Source organism: Herpailurus yagouaroundi, unplaced genomic scaffold (assembly GCF_014898765.1).
Source record: "Herpailurus yagouaroundi ecotype Mexico unplaced genomic scaffold, PumYag 202, whole genome shotgun sequence".
Lineage (NCBI taxonomy): Eukaryota > Metazoa > Chordata > Mammalia > Carnivora > Felidae > Herpailurus > Herpailurus yagouaroundi.
The window spans coordinates 348,572-365,537 of NW_024412433.1; the positions used below are offsets into that span (position 1 = coordinate 348,572).

Below are 16,966 nucleotides of genomic sequence, written 5' to 3' on the forward strand. Positions count from 1 at the left end.
AATCCCAATCGATACAGTGATGGTTCTGTGCTCCTCACGGTGAGTGGGAAATCAAACCCCCTCCCCCCCCCCCCCCCCCGCCCCCCGGCAAAGACTCTTACCTATAGAGAACACACTGGTAGTTCCCAGAGGGGAGGTGGGTGGGCAGATGGGTAAAACAGGTGAGGGGGATTGAGAGCCCACTCACCGTGAGGAGCACAGAACCATCACTGTATTGCACACACGAAGCTAACACAACAATGTATTGTGAACTACACTGGATAAAAACCAAACAATTAGGTGACCATCTCAAAAAACTTCCTCGAAGTCACTCACCCTGCCGGGAGTGATGAGATTCTCTATGCCGACCAAGTCCCGCTGCAGCTCTGTCAGCTTCTGGAGGTTTTCCAGCCGGGCAAGGCTGTGCTGCAGTGTGGAGGTCACCTCTGTGATGGCCTGGAGGGCATCTGTGAGGAGAGACCCCTCAGTACAGGCACCGGGGAAGGTGGGCATGGAAGGAACCCTCCACCCACACCTCTGCCACAGGAACTGGCATTTTAAAAGGCAGTTTTAACCCAAGGAACATTCTACTCCCAACTCCTCACGGGACTGCCGTCCATGGTTTGCAGCTGCCAGGGACAGCACGTGGGGGTCCCTGCAGATGCCTCGATATTTGGACCTGTTCCGTCCAAACCACTGACTAGCTAACGCTCCGGCTTGGAAAACAGGAAGAATGGTCTTTGTGAATAATTGCCGTTCTGGGCACAGCCGTATTTGTTTTTCACGGAGAACTAGCTCCTGCAGTTGAAAGGTGAATAATTCGCATCTTCAAAACCTTTGTCCTTTTCCTCCTCGAATCGAGAAACACCTGCCAATCTTGTAGTTCCAGTACAGATATGAAGGTTTATCATCAGGAGGGGAAACTCATTCAGACAAAGCACAAAAGCAGCCACGGAGGGTGGCCCTCACCATGCAGCCCTGACCAGGCCACACCGGGAGCAGCCGCTTGGCCGGAGCAGAGTGGCCACATTTTGTTTCCTTTTGGGGACGACGGCTCAGAGAAGCTCCCACCCTCCCGCCAGAACCTCCTCCTCCTCCGACAGCCTGGCCACTGCCTGGTGCGCCCAAGAGGCACAGCGGGAGCTGTCTGCACCCTCAGCTCCGCCCCTCCAGGTCGATTGCTCCCAGCGGGGTGCCCACCCCTGCGTCACAGCTTTAAGAGGATCAAATCGGATAAGAAAGCACGCGCTTTGATGAGCCGCTCCTCCGCTCCTCCGGAGGAACCGCTGGGAGAGCCCCAGGGACGGTGCACGCCCCTGAGCGCCTGCGGCATCCGGCCTTGCTGTGCTGCAGGGCTCCCGTTGAGTCTGGACGCGGGGGCACACGGATGCTTGCTTTGCTCTGCCGGTGCACCGCGGGCTGCCTCGCCGGTGTCCCTCGCTCTCAGACGCCTTGTGTGCATGGAGCACAGGGCCGGAACGTGGGCTCGCGCTGCACCTTTGTTGGCTGTGGAAGCTGGGGACACGTGTCTGACCTACTGCCAAACTGATGTCCCCAGGCCCACCTGTGCCTGAGTCTCCACAGAATCACGGTGATGTCGAGGGATCAGACACACACGTGTGGCCCCGAGCCAGTGCCAGGCAGCGCCCTCAGGAAACCCTTACTGAATGAAAGATAAAATAACAACACAAGGGGCTCCCGGGTGGCTCAGTCGGTTAAACGCCTGACATCGGCTCAGGTCATGATCTCGAGGTCTGTGAGTTCGAGCCCCGCGTCGGGCTCTGTGCTGACAGTTCAGAGCCTGGAGCCTGCTTTGCATTCTGTGCCTCCCTGTCTCTGATCCTCTCCTGCTCACACTCTGTGTGTGTGTATGTCTCTCTCTCTCAAAAATAAATAAACATTAACAAAATAAAAATAAAAAAACACAACGCAAGCCTCAACCTAAAGGGATCCAAGGAAGCCCTGCAGGTCGGGGAACAGGTGGGAAGGGGCCCTGACCGCTGCTGTCAGCTAAGCATGTGTTTCGTCCATGGCTTTCCCAGTGCTCTAGAGATGGCCAGGCTCTGAGGCAAACCCATCCAGGCTGTCGGGTTATCAACACTGTGTCATGTTAACAATTTACACAGCACGTTCAGACACGCAACCTTGCTGGGTTTTTGCATCAGCAAAACCCTAGCCCTCTCATGCATCAGCCCGGGGATGGGTTCCACCAAGTGGGAAGCCGGTGGTAGCCAGCGGGCCCCGCCCTCTCCACTTGCACTGGCCTCCCTGCCGTGTCCTGGAGCCCGGGCCTCCCCTGCCGGCACCGCCCACCCCACGGCCAACGGACTTTTATAAACGCTCTGTACTTGTATCACCCTAAATGTGCTTGCGAGGATTTCCCACAATTTTTGTCCTTTTATCGAGCAGAAAGCCCTTGCTTTTGGGATGAAGAGGAAGGGAGATGTCAGTGTCCTATGACACATTAGAAAGTATCTTATTTACTCCCTTCAGGACTAGGTGGGGACCAGCTAAATAATCTTTCATCTTCCAATGACAGTAGGGGACTCGCACAGAGGCTGGCACCAGAAGCGCACAACTAGAGGTCGTCTGTAGGCTTAAAAGCTCTGGGTTTATGCTCCTTTGCCCCTTTAACACAAATAAAAATGACCAAGCTCATTAATATCAGAAGCTTCTGATGGGCCATGCTGGCTCAAATGCTTGACTTTTAGAGCCAAGGCTTCAAGGCCAGAAAGGGTCAGCTTTCTGCTGCTCTCTACCGGCAGTGGACTTGGGTGGGGGGGGAACCCCTCACAGCAGAAGGCCACTGTGACTTGGCGAGGCGATCGGAGTCCTTCCCTACACTGCGCAGACGTGCAGAGAAGAGCCCTGCCCTGGAGTGGCAGAGCTAAAGGACAGGCACCCACCTCTCCGGCAGCTGGGCGGGGAGGGGGGGTGGGGAGGGGACTGCGGCCAGACCAGCCCTCCCAGGGGGGAAGCCACGCACTCCCCAGTTCCCAGTAAGAAAGCCAGCATGCTGCCCTGTAGCCGGGCCTCTGGCACCCGTCCACGCCAGCTCTGGGCCACACCGGCTCCCGCCTGTCCGGCCCACACTCACCACGGCAGTCCGCGTAGTCACGGTGCCCGGGCTCACAGCGGCCGCACAGCCGGCTCAGCAGCAGGCGGTAGTGCACCAGCCGCTGGATGGGCTTCAGCAGGAACGCATTCAGGGGCAAGTAGCAGACTTTCTGGAGCTCAAACTCTTTGTACACCGTCTCCAGCTTCTTAAAGCGTTTGGTGGCCTTTTCCAGTTCCGTCAGGACTTCATCGTGCCTTTGGAAGTAGCTGGTGAACTCCTGTTGGGGCATAAAAGGGAGGGCCTTAGGTTGGGAGGCCGGGAGAGGGGGGCCCGCGGGGACAGCCTGGTCAGCCGGAAATCTCAGTGGGGCAAGACAGAAAAGAACGGCCGGTGCGCGTGCGACCAGACGGCACTCAGACGGGAGTGCGGGGCTCAGCCACAGGGTCACCACCACGTGTGGTGAGGGGACACGGGGTGTTAGCCCCACTTTACAGATGAAGGGCTGGGGCTGAGAGGGCCGTAACCTGCGTCACACGACACAGTGGTGCTGGGCGGCAGGGAAACAGACCGAGCTCCCCTCTGCCCTCGGCCCCGCAGAGGCCGTAGGTCCCAGCCACGTGCAGAGCAGAGCGGGTGTTCGAGCCACTTGTTGGAGTGGGAATGATCACTCCTAATATTCTTACAGCACAAATCAAAGCACACGTGTATGGATTCTGAGTATTATACAGATAATCCCAGCCAGTCCCTCTCTACCTTCTAGAAGGTTTCAATATTAAATCAGTTCGTTTTACTAATGTTACACATAACGTCTGTGGCACGATAACCTCAAGCAGATTCGTGTGTATTTTGATTTTAAATTTGTGCAAGTGCTTTTGGGATAGAAGTGACGAATTTGCTACCTGGCTCAGAAAACCAAACAAGTCTCAGCGTAAGAGAAGGGGCTCCGAGCAGGGCTCTCTGAAGACAGAACTGAGGGATCTGTGGGCCCCCCAGGCTTCTAGGAGTGGGGCCTACAATATGTCAGGAGTCTGGCTGGACTGGCTGGAAGGCAGGACGGGCCTGGGATGGAGGCGGCGGCCAGCCCAGCGAGAGGCCATGAGGGCTCGGAAGCCCAGAGCAGTACCAGTGGGTTTGAGTCCCCGGGCAGGATGCCGCAGGGCTGCTCCAGGATGAGCATGTGGGTGGGGCACCTGTCCCAGGTGTGTTTAGCCAGAGTGAGACCCCTGAACAGCGAAAGCACGGCTGGCCCCATTGTTTTCCACACCGGTGACAACTGGTCCTAATGAGAAGACATGCTGCTTCTGCCATGTCGCTGACCTCGGCTCCCCAGAGTCGCTCTGTACTTTCCTTGGCACATTCCCTTCAGGGAGCTCTAACACGTCTGAGGGAGAAAACCTGAACTACAAGCCAGCAGACCTGTGTGCAAAGACCCACTGCCAGCCTAGACACGTCCTGCACATCCCACTGCAGCTGGTGAGCTCAGCAAGGACAGCGACGACTATACAGGTCAACTGTGATCAGCAGGCATCAGGAGCGCCAGCCCTCAGCACGCTATTCCCTCTCATGCTGTCCTGAGGGAACACTGCTCTAAGGGAAATGCTGTCCTTAGGGGAAGGGTGTCTGAGGAGAATGATGTCCTGATGTCCTGAAGAGGAAACTGCACTAAGGGGACCCTGTCTTTAGGGTCTGCAGTCTTTTTTCAAAAAAATTTTTAGGGGCACCTGGGTGGCTCAGTCGGTTGAGCGTCTGTCATTCAGGTCATGATCTCGCGGTTCGTGACTTCAAGCCCCGTGTCAGGCTCTGTGCTGACAGCTTGGAGTCTGGAGCCTGCTTCTGTGTCTCCCTCTCTCTCTCTCCGCCCCTCCCCACTCGTGCTTGCTCTCTCTTTCTCTCTCTCAAAAATAAACAAACATTAAAAAAAACTTTTCAAAAAATGAAGTAAAAAAAAATTTTAAGTGTATTTATTTTGAGAGAGACAGAAACAGGGCGAGTGGGGGAGGGACAGAGAGGGACAGAATCCCAAGAAGGCTTTGTGCTGCCAGCACAGAGCCTGACCCGGTGCTCGAACTCATGAAACCTCAAGATCATGACCTGAGCTGAAACCAAGAGTCGACTTATAACTGACTGGGCAACCCAGGCATCCCGAGGTTTTGCAGCCCTGAGGGAAAAGCTATCCTGAAGGGAATGGTGACCTGAGAACCCTGATCCGAAGGGAATTTCATCCTGACTTTTGTGTCATTCTAAGGTGAAAACTGCCCGGAAGGAAAGGCTACTATGAAGAAAACTTTGTCCTGAGCAAAATGCTGCCCTGAGGGGAACACTGCTGTGAGGGGAAAAATGACCTGAGGGGAAAACTGTCCTGAGGCGAATGCTTTCTGAGGGAAAACTCTGAGGTGAACACTATCCTGAGGAGAAAACTCCCCTGGAAAGAGCTGTCCTGAGGGGATAAATGACCTGAGGTGAATTCTGTCCTGAGGCAAACACTATCCTGAGGGGAAAACTGTTCTGAGGTGAACACTGTCCAGCCCTGAGGGGAACGCTGTCCTGAGAGGAATGCAGTCCAGTCCTGAGGGGAAGACTGTCCTGAGGGGAACACTGTCCAGTTCTGAAGGGAACACTCTTCTGAGGGGAACACTGTCCAGTTCTGAAGGGAACACTCTTCTGAGGGGAATGCAGTCCAGGTCTGAGGGGAAGAATGTCCTGAGGGGAACGCCGTCCTGAGGGGAATGCAGTTCAGGCCTGAGGGTAAAGCTGTCCTGAGGGGAATGCAGTACAGTGCTGAGGGGGAAGGCTGTCCTGAGGGAAAGGCTATCCTGAGGGTAACACTGTCCAGTCCTGAGGGGAAGGCTGTCCTGAGGGGAATGCAGTCCAGTCCTGAGGGGAAAATTGCCCTGGGGCAGACACTGTCCTGATGGGAACACAATCCTGAGGGGAAAACTGCCTCAGGCGAATGCTGTCCTGAGGGGAACACTGTCATGAGGCACACGCTCTTTACAGGAGAATGCTGCTCTGTGGCTAATGCAGTCCTAAGGGAAAGCTATTCTAAGGGAGTCTGTCCTGAGAGGGAAAACTGTGCTGAGGTGAATGCTGTCCTGAGGAGAAAACTCACCTGAAGGGAAATCTGTCCTGAGTGGAATACTGACCTGGGGTGAACCATGTTCTAGGGGGATCGTATCCTGAGGGGAACAGTGTTCTCAGGTGAATGCTGTCTTGTGGGGAAAACGGCCCTGGGGCAAATCCTTAGGGGTACGCTATCCTGAGGGGAGCTATTCTTGGATGAACACTGTCCTGAAGAGAACTGAAGGGAACGCTGTCCTGAGTGGAATGCTGTCTTGAGGGGAAAACTGCCCCGGGGAGAAACATGTCCTGCCTACAAAACTGTCCTGATGTGAACGCTGTCCTGAGGGGAAAGCTTCCCCGAGGGGAAAGCTGTGTTGAGGAGATAACTGCTCTGAGGGAATGCTGCTCTGAGGGCAACGCTGAGGGCGCACTGTCATTTGCTAGGTATGGAGTTATCACACCAACACGTGGTACCTTTAACTGATGCATGTTCCTGAGCAGGATGTCCCCGATTCGTTGATGGCCGCCTGTGGAATGGGCACTGGAAGACCCTTCCCTGGAGTGGACAGAGACGGACAAATACGGTCAAAACCTTGTTAAAACTTGCGAGCTGTACTTTGACGCTAGTGTGCCTGGCTGTCCTAAGTCTTAGAATGGCAGTGAGACGCTTCAAGGTGGGAGGCCCGTGTATGACAGAAGACGGTAATGAGGCAAAAAAGTGGATCTACCTTGACTTCATTCTCTCTTACGGAAAAGGAAGAATAAAAGTGGCTGTTGTTACAGGTCTACCCCTCCCACAAGTTCTAAAAATATGCTTCGACCAAACAATGGTTCTTGTGAGTTAGTTTCTGAAGCTGGGAATTTCCTGAGGGCAGTGATATAGCTACGTCGGCGGAGCTGGCCGTGTGGGGGTCCAGGGCAGGGGCCGCCAAGTGTGCAGGGTGTTACCAGAGTGCCAGCCTCTGCTCCACCTCACGCAGGAAGCCTCTGTGGAACTCGTAGATGGGGTCTATGTTGGAGAAGAGCAGGGTCATCAGATCTGCAGGCATGGCGTCCTCCTTGACCACCGCACTGCGGAACCACTGCAGGAAGAGCTCAGGGTGACCGAGGAACCTCGCCCCCGATGGTCTGTAGCCACAGGACACACGGCACCGATCCCAGATTCCCCATTGTTCAAATCAGTGCTACAGCTGTCCTCTTGGCTGATCACCCAGTTTTCACAACGTACGAAAACAGTTCTGGGTGAAAAGCTTCAAGTGGATACTAGTTTTACAAAAAAACTTGGACTCACTATTCTGACTCTATTCTTAGACAGGCTTGAAGGCAAACATGTTTAATAGAAGATAAACATGTACATCTCATGGTGGCCAAGAGCTGCTTCTCAGGACACATGCTCTATTTCTGGTGTCGATTATATTAAAGAAGACAAAGTAACAAAGGATTTAGGTTTCATACCACAGTGAGAACTTCTAAATCCTTCAGGTATGTTCGTTCTGTAGCGAGAATCTCCTTCGCTATGAAATAGGCCTCATCTGCTGCCACGCTCTGCAAGAGGCACAGACAGTGTGAGCGTGTGTCTGTCGGCCACGTCGCCCACGCTCACAGCTCTCGCTTTCTTCTGCCCAAGCTGACGTCATTGTGCGCTTTTCATCTGTAATTCCTGAAGGGATTTACTTGTGAGTCCAAACATAAGCCCAGATGGATCTCCTTCACATGTTTTCCCCATTTTATGTTATTTTTTTAGAGGGAGAAAAAAAAAATCACCGTTCAAACATCAACATGTTCTGAAGCTCATTACTGGTTTTGTAATGAAATTATTGTTCTGGTGTCGCTGCCAGGGGTGTAGCTGGTTAACAGATACATGTGTCCGTATACACGCATGTATGTGACTAGAAACGATTAAGCTGAACTCACAAAACAGTCATTAAAGTTGCCAAACATTCTAACTGTGCCCAATGTCAGAGCACCAGGCCGGCTAACACGCTTTGAGTGCGGGGCCAGAGATGACCCCGCCCTGGGAGCTCCGAATTCTCCGTCGTCACGGCCTCTGCCTGACTCTAGGGCGCCGGCAGCCAAATCAGCAGGGAGGGGACCCGACCCTCGGGAGCAGGAAGGGCTGCCGCAGGCCCCCTGGGAACCTGGGCCACACCACACCCAGCTCTCGGCAGGCCAGCAAAGGACAGGCCGCATGCCCCACGTGGGTGGCCCTGCTCAGCCCTGCGGGGCTCCTCCACGCCACAAGCGCCTCAGGTAGCCGCCTCTGTCAAGGTCCGGCTCGAAGGTCCCTCCTCCGCCCTGTCCCACCTGGCTGACACCCTGCTCTGTTCTATCCCTGCACGCTCCCCTGTAGCTCCCCCACCCGGCCGAGGACTTCTCTAGGGCTGACTGTCCCTGAGGCCACCAAGCAAACACCTACAGAGCACATACCAACGGCACACAGGCACCGGGGACTCCCCCAGGAGTAGAGGCCCCCCGCGCTGGAGCGACAGCAGTGGGAGGAAGGGCAGAGCGGGGAGGGTGGAGGCCGGAGGTGTGGGGCGGCCGCAGCCCCTGCCGGCAGAGACAGGGGGTCGGGTAGTGGGAGACCAGCTGGAGGTCAAGAATGGGGGGGACGGGCAAGAGACAGGTGAGCTGGTTACTGGTGGGGGAAGCAGGGCGTCTCTGGGGCCTACTGGAGCTCATTGGGAGGGGCTCGGATGCCGCGCCAAGAGCAGCATGGGGGGCTGGGGCCCGGCAGAAGCCTCCGTCCGTATGGGGAGGGGAGCAGCAGGACCCGGAAAGAGTCTCCTGGTCACGTTCTGGTGTGGGTGGAGGTCCAAGGGACAGAGGAGACAAAGCTGACTGTAATTCTGGGTCCAGGCCCAGGGACAAAGCTGCCATCCCCGAGGTGACAGGTTTGGGGAGGAAGGTGAGGAGTCGGGTTTGCACGAGTCTGGGATGGGCTTTCGACGCCGGCGAGAAGCTGACAGGGGAGGCTGGGCTAGAGGCTGCTATTTGGGGGCCCCTCTCCTCCCTGTGCCCCTGCCCCCAGGTGAAGTTGACCAGAGGTTGCCATGTTCCCACGGTGGCAACACAGTCTCATGCCTCCTGTGTGCCCCGGAGACCACCGATTTGGCCGTGACCTCTCCACCCACAGGGACTACTCCCCGCGGCCCACTCTTTCCAAATAGTCAACAGCTGCTCTGTCCCAGCAGCCCCGGTGAGCCTGCTCTGCGGTCACACAACACCGGGGTCCCAGCGGCATCTCCTTGGAGTGCCCACCCCTTGTTCTTAGAGCTCCAGACCCCCTCCCTGCAGAGTGGCAACCTTTGTGGCTCTTCAATTCTTTCTGGGCTTTGTGCTATTGAAACATGACTTTCCGAATCCTGATTCAGTCCAGTCTCTTTGACACACCCCATCTCCACCTGAGCTCGAAGTGCCCGGCAAGCTCTCGGGGGCCAGAGCCGAGGAGGAGGCCCACGTTCCCGGTCTGCAGCCTCTGCCCACCCCCATGCGGCCAAGTGTCCCTGATCCTGGACACCCCCACCTGCACGCTGTCGGCCCGGGGGTTCTGGGTGGGGGATCCAGGGCAGGCCAGCTGGCTTCCTACCCACATTTCCTTTGCGTGGGGTCCCAAGCAGTGCCTTAGCCCTGAGTGCGATCCTGCAGAAGCAGGGTCACCCTGAGGTTCCGGACCGACTCCTCTTCCGTGGGGGATGAAAGTACCCACAGAGAAATGCTCAGAAACACAGCCACGGCAGTGTCACTGATTAGCTCACCATCACGTCACAGGCGCCACCAGTTGGTGACAGGACACAGGGGTGTGGCAGTCAGGAGCGGCTGACGGACAGCCTGCCTGTGTACCGAGGGTGGCCCGCAGGTTTCCAATGCAGTGAAAACCCTCTCAGGGAAACTCCCAGGGGAGCAAAAGCCCGGCCGGCCTGGCTGCAGATCGGTGGGGCTGGGACGGCACCACCCCGGGAGGAGTGTACTTTCTGCCCAGCCCTGCCACCTGTCCTCACAGGAAGCAGCCCAAGAGCCCCAGGCAGGGAGTGCCCCACAAAGCACCTCAGTCTTCGTCCCTCCCGAATACTGTCAGTCCTCAAGGATTTCTATTGGAAAGGGGGAGAAACAGCCAGTTAAGTGGGACACACTGGGGAGGAGGGACGCCAGGAAACAAGTGGGCGGGTTGCTCCCCACGGAGGGGGAGTCCGGCAGTCAGAGGCAAACGCAGAAGCCCCTCCCGGCGCTTAGCCACTGCTGAGGCCCTGCCAGGGAGTCCTCTTGGGTCTGTGGCCCACGTGTCTTAGCGCCAGCCTGTGGGCTGGCCGTGGGCAGCACTGAGGAAAGTGCCCAGGGACAGGAGAGGAGGCAGGGGAGCTGTGGGGCAGGGCCTGGGGTCCCCAGGTGCAGGGCCCAGACATGGCTCTGTGAGCCTGTCGTGGGGCTCCCAGGTTCCATCTCTGAGGCCTGGTCTGGTTGGGAAGGCCACGGCCACCCACTGGGAATCCGGCCGGTGACCCTCGCAAGTCTCCCTACAGAACCACCTAAAGGATGACTATTTTTGTAGTGCGGAAGAGTAACAAAACAAAATTTAGTTTTTTATGCAGCTTTCCAGCCATTCTGTTTATGCACCAAAGCAACAGTGAGCTAAACAGATAATTGTTAGGTTTGCAAAATCAATAAATAAAAACACCCCAAGCCAACAGTCTTGCTGCCAAACCGGGTTCGGGGGACCAGAGTGACCTCTGCCAGGCAGCCCGATGTGAACAGAGGCCTGAGGGGCGGGGACTGTGAGCCCTGCCCCCGGGGCCGGGGTCCTGGGATCCCTGCCCTTGCCAGGCGCCCAACGGCACACCCCGTCTTCCGGTTCAGGACCTGCTCTCTCTGACAGGGGCCCCGGGAGGGAGTGTGTGCTGAGGCCTCGCCAGGCCTCCGACTGGTCGACCCCACTTCTCGAGGAATCTCCCGCATCGCACGCATGGCATCCTTCGGAACAACTTCAGGATGAAACCCACGGCCTGACAAGGTGTTCTCCACGACAGCCCTCCCACGTGACAGGCACCTGTGAGGCAGGGTCCCACCTGCTGGCAGCCCAGTTGAGCCTTGCTTCCTTCCAGCTTGCTCCTCGAGGACCCTAAACAGGGGGACAGGTGCCCTCTGGGCCACCACAGTCCACCGCCCGTTATTTCAACCACTCTCTTCCCCAAGCCTCCAGCTGCCTGGCCCCTTTGTCCTCCCTTGTGTGCCCGCCCACAGAGCTGCCTGGCCAGGACCACCTGGTCTATGCTGCTGCTCGGGTTGGGGGGGGGGGGCACAGGCCAGGAGGGTGGGGGTGGCCACGCAACAGGTGCCACTGCCTCTGGCCAATGCCTCATCCTCGAGTTGGGGCTCTCCGACCTGCCGGCCTCCTGTCCCTGAGAGCAAAGAGAAACCTGTGGGCATCCCCTCAACTTTCCACCGCAAACCCCACACAACCCTCCTCCTGTGCTATCACGCCCCCTCGTGTGGACCCCACCCCACCCGGTCACTCCTTCAGAACCCACTCATCCACGAGACCAAAAAGATGGGGGTTCCTGGTCACCCTCCCAATTACCCGATCGTTTGAGAGAGTGCCCAACAAGGGAGGGAGGGCAGGAGGCTGAGAAGTCCCCCAAGGCCCTACCATTCCCACCACATCCCCACTTGAAGCCCACAGGTGCCAGGAACGGCCATTAAATGAATAAGGAAGCCTGCCTGTGCGCAAAGGTGGCCAAAGAGTCCCCAGTGACGTGCAGCTCTAGGGACAGATTTCACTGGGCGAGCCAGCCCCCTGGGACAGAGCCCGCCCTGGGCCCCCCAGGCTTCCCTGCAAACCAGGCCCACCAGCAGCCAGCCTCTTGCTGGGGCGGCGCCCACCTTGTGTTTTGGCTCCTCCTCGCCGTCCATCCTGGCTCCGCCAGCGTCGCTAAGGACAGGGCTCAGGAGGGGGAACAAGCCCTGTTCAGCTGGGCCCAGAGTCACCTGAGATGCAGGGCTCAGGCTCAGCGGGCTCTTCCGGGTGGAGGGAGAAGGCTGAGGACTGTCCACGGAAAGGCCTGGAATTGAATGGGGCGGGGGATGGAGCAAGAAATGAGAAAGGGCCGCCACATCGGCCAGACACCACAGTTCTTACCGTGCTTTAGCCAACATTAGCCTAACGCTACCACCGGGCACCTTCTGGGAGGCATGTAAACAAAGCCTCTATCAGGTGCAATTCTCAATATGACAGAAAGCGAAACGAACACAGGCTGGTGGCCGGTCGACCCGATTTCAGAGACCAACCACAGGTGGTTCGGACACCCCAGGGCTCTGAGTTTCTGGGGTTTTTTCTCGGTTCTAGACAAGATGCAACCGTGATGAGAATAAGCAGCACCAGGCCTGCGAAGCAGAAGGCACACCCTGAGTAGGGCGCTTCTGTGCACACATTAACGGAAGGCAGATTGCGGAGCTTAGACGGAAGGTACCCACCTGGTGCTAACGAATCTGAAAAACAGAAGTGTGCTTTAAGGTCGCACTCCTCACTTAATCGTTCGTTAAAAAAACTGGATCATGTACTCATCATACTGTTTTCTACTTCCCTGAATTTTTTATTAACAAGGGTTTTATATTGGTTTTCTAGATTCATACCACAACAGTAACTACTACTATTTTTCTTCTTAAAACAGGGTTTGCTTGGAACTGGGCAGAGGCCAAAGCGTGGCCGAGTCCTAAGAGGGCTGACGAGGCATGCCCCATCCCACGTTTTGCAATACAGGAATTCTGTTTTCAAGAGACCTTCAAGTCTGAAAGGGTTATTTCTAATGTTTTTCTACGGGAAATCAGTCAACTACTGAATGGCAACTTTTGAAGGTATCTTTAAAGCAGAGTTGTATGTAAGAAATCGAACCAGTTTAGAAGCTATTTATAATTGAAATTTACCTCAGGTTTACAAATGGGCGTTTAGCTCTCATGCTACCATTACTCCTGACTGTGGCTAAGTGGGCTTACGGAATGCGGGCACCTAAGTGACTTGGCCAGGACCCCTGGTGCCTCCCCACCCCACCTCAGCCCATCCACCGTTGGCTTCAAAGCGAGATCCTCTTACACCGTAGACAGAGACTTCAAAAGCAGTCACCTATAGTGACCAGCTAATAAAACCAAACCTTGGCTTATTTGACCTCAAACATGCACGTGTGCAGGCAGGTTAGTGCAGAGGGCTGCCCGGAGGGCCGGGTGAGCATGGCACCAGGGAGCCCTGGGGCGCGGCCGGCAGGCTTGATTTTCACATTGACAAAGGTGGAGTTCTGGAAGGCTGCTGGTGCTGGCGGGGTCTCGCCCAGGGAGGGGGTCCCGCCTTGGAGAGGAGCTACCAATGCTATGAGGGCAGAACTTTCCTGTGGGCCTCTCACCACGACGGAGAGTGAAAACTCAAGCAAACATTCACTGACCGAGAAAACCTGGATGCTGTAAGAGCATGAAATTATTAATCAAATCAGAATGTGCTTTTATTCCACATTAATTTAAACAAATTAGAATTTGCTTTTATTACACATTTAAAACATGCTAAAGCAACCTTGAAATCACATGGGCTTCCTTCGTGCCCTACTCATGTGCAGGAGCCTAGTCGCTTCTGAAGGGGTCAGATGGGGTGAGAGGGCTCTGCCGGCCCCTGTGGTGTGGAGGACCCCTACGAGGGAAAGCGGTGTTTCCAAAGATGAGCTATTTTAGGACTCTTATCCAAAACCCTTTTTTGTCTCAAGCAAGCTCAGAACTGTGTCGGGAGATACTTTTACACACAGGAGAATTCACAAAAAAAGTCTAGAAGCTCCTAGCAACATACCTTATTTTTCACAACTGTACTGTTCAAAGTGTGAGAACTGAGATATTTCATACTCATTGGTTATGAAAATAAGGTAAGTCCACTGCTCCGCTCTGCCCCCCACCCCGCCCCATGCCCTGTGCAGCGCCTCCCTCAAAGATGGGTGGTCCTACCACAAGGTCATAGTGGACAGTTTCCCAAAAGTCACTGTGAACTTTACTTCATGTTTAAACAGCAGAAGGTGACGTTGGAGGAGGTGGTCCTCCCTGAAGTGTCATGGATGGGTGCCATGACCCGTGGGGTCGGGCTGGTCGGGCCATCAAACTAGAGAATGCGGCTTCCAATACACGGCCCTTCTGATGAACTTGTGAGAGGAACCACCCTTCCAGGACGGACCGCTCATTTGGAATAAAGCATTGTGGTTCCAGGGAGGGTACAAGCCGTCATTTGGTATTATCACTGTGGACGCTTACTTGACAAAAGTCGTCACCTCACAATTTAGTGAATAGATTAAAAAGTACCACAAACTGCTATTAAACACCTGTTTTTATTAAATCTGTCAGCTACATCGAAACAGAAGTCATACCTACTTCAAATTATGTGAACACAGATCCTACACGACAAAGCAAATCTGTTAGGAGACACTTTTTCAAGCAAGTGGCAGTGAGCATGGAACCCGTCTACACTGCTGCTGGAGGCTGCTGGAGTGGGCGCCACGGCTCCATGCCCTATCCTGTGTGGGTCAGCCTTAGTACTGCATCTGAGGTCACCAACGCGTACACTGCACACGGAGAACACAGGCGTGGGCTGTGGCTCTGTGGTGTGTTCTTCCGGAGTGACAGAAGCCAGCGGTGTCCACGGCCTGCTGCTCTGGACCCTGTGTTGACAGCGCGCAAGGGCACTCACGTTAGAAGCTCCCTGCCATAGCAAACCCTGTCATCGCTGACATACCAGGATGCAGGTCTGAGGGATTTTTAAAATGCTAAGCCGTCGTTTCAGATACCACGGAACACATTTAGTCTTAATGGACACGGAAAGAGTCTTCAATATTTGCGAAAACAGACTCCCATGTCCGAGGTCCTCTACGGAAAAACCGCGAGAGTACTATTCTGAGTGACAGGGTCCCTACCATTGATCTACTCAGACACAAAGGCGGTGCTCTACTGTGTCACCGCAGCATCAAGAATGACCGGTTCCGGGACACCTGGTGGCTCAGCTGGTTAAACGTCCAACTCTTGGTTTCGGCTCAGGTCATGACTTTACGGTTTGCGAGTTCGAGCCCCACGTCTGTGCTATCAGCACAGCCTGCTTGGATTCTCTTTCTCTGCCCTTCCCCGGCTCACACACTCTCAAAATAAACTTTAAAAAGAAAAAAAAAAAAAAAAAAGAATGACCAATTCTTCTACTTGTGCATGAGGAATTTTCCGAAATTCTTCCATTTCCAGCATCGAATTCTTTGAAATTGATAGACAAAAATGATAGCTATGTTCTACTGAGCACCTCATTCCCGCTGGAGTGGCTCCACGCTGTCCACCCAGTGTTCAAGACAGCTCTGCACTCAAAGGGCCAACGCACAAGATTTGATTATCTTTGAAAACGCACATTTAAAACATTTCAAACTGCCAACAGGAAGCAACTCTGACAGGTGATGTTCTTTATTTCCCAAAATTTCTAACTATCTTGTAATTTTTGAAATGCCATTTTAAAAAGCACAGTATTACACTTCTGTGATCATCTTCACCTTATCCATCTAACTAGCTGGGGAGAGATAACAGCACAGAGCAAAATTTAGGCTTATTTTCATTTAGTACCTTTAAATTCTTTTTCAAAACCCTGTAATGAACTCTCTTGAAAATCCTGCCTAAGGTGGACGAAGAATCAAGGTTCGGTTTGGAAAATACAAGGTCAAGTCTGAAGGTTAATATGATAGCAAGAAAGTAAGATCTAGAAACTCCTTTCATTTGAAAAATGGATCATTAATTCCATAAATGGAAAAGGCTAAACTGTACAGAATATTCAGGTAAATGTGAGCATCACAAGTTAGCAGAAAACTACTTCTGGCTCTGCTTTTGGACTAGGATGTCGGGGGTCACTTTTACACAAAATCTGGCTCAAAAATAAGAGTGGAAGGAAAACGGCGGGCGCATGGGGCACAAACAGCAGCTCGTCGCCCGCCGTGTTACCGCCAAACGGCAGAGGGGGGCTGACTTGTGCCGTACCTTTCCACGGCGCTGTGGTGCTCACCCACAAGGCTGTGGGCCGGTGCCTGGCACAGGGGGACCTCAGGGTGTGGATGTGGCTGTGGTGACCTGAAGTGAAGAGGGAGACGCCATCGTGCATTGTCAATCTTTTCTTTTGTTCTAAATAAACAGGACTCTTTCCCTGTTAAGGAAAACAGGTATTGTGGCCTACAACACAGTCACATTTTGGGCGTCTGCAGGGGTGAGGTCTCTTGCGTGTGGTCCAGGGTGCCCTGCATCTGGGTTCTAACGGAGGACACGGGTCTTCTGAACCCACTGCAGCATCGGGGACAAGGTACCCACAACCAACTATTCAAAAAAAAACAAAAAACAAAAAACAAAAAACCCACAAAAAAGCCTGTATGTGATGTTGTTAGGAAACAAATGTAACCGAGATTGACATAATTCAGCAATAAAAGTCAGACGTTTTTCACCCTTCTAACCAGTCATCCTAGAGATGAGATGGAAAAGAGAAAGCTTTGAGCAGTTTCTTGAAATCTGGATTTGTTAATGACACACCTCGTGGGGACCCACGTGTCGCGGGAGGGAAGGACTTCCTGTGGCACACCAACCCTCTGAGTGGGGAAGGGACCACCCACGCGGGTTGTGGGGTGTGTGCCAAGGTGCTTTTCTAGAAGGCTGCTGCTGCTGCCACGGCCCCCCCGGTTCCGGCCACACCAGGCGCCAGGCACTGCGAAGCCCCAGGGAGGAGACCGGTAGCCGCTCCCAGGGGCCCGTGTTGCTCAGAGCACCAGGAGGGAGAGGTGAGAGCAGCGTCCGCCAAGCTCCAGGACCCAGCGGGGGGGCTGCACGGGGGGGGGGGGGGGGGGG

General features: G+C 54.6%; 1 protein-coding gene across 5 annotated transcripts in view; it reads right to left on the reverse strand.

The window, feature by feature from the left end:
* The window catches only part of FARP2 (FERM, ARH/RhoGEF and pleckstrin domain protein 2), a 105,443-nt gene that overhangs the window by 13,410 nt on the left and 75,067 nt on the right, over nt 1-16,966 (reverse strand). For all 5 annotated transcript variants that reach the window (XR_005783156.1, XM_040450385.1, XM_040450387.1 and 2 more), the window contains exons 14-19: nt 11,975-12,153; nt 7,553-7,642; nt 7,046-7,179; nt 6,572-6,653; nt 3,077-3,314; nt 316-446 (exon numbers count right to left, since the gene is read on the reverse strand). Coding sequence is in view for 4 of the 5 variants with exons in the window: in XM_040450385.1 (XP_040306319.1) it covers nt 316-446; nt 3,077-3,314; nt 6,572-6,653; nt 7,046-7,179; nt 7,553-7,642; nt 11,975-12,153 (854 nt within the window). In the remaining variant the exon portion in view is untranslated. The remainder of the gene's footprint in view (nt 1-315; nt 447-3,076; nt 3,315-6,571; nt 6,654-7,045; nt 7,180-7,552; nt 7,643-11,974; nt 12,154-16,966) is intronic.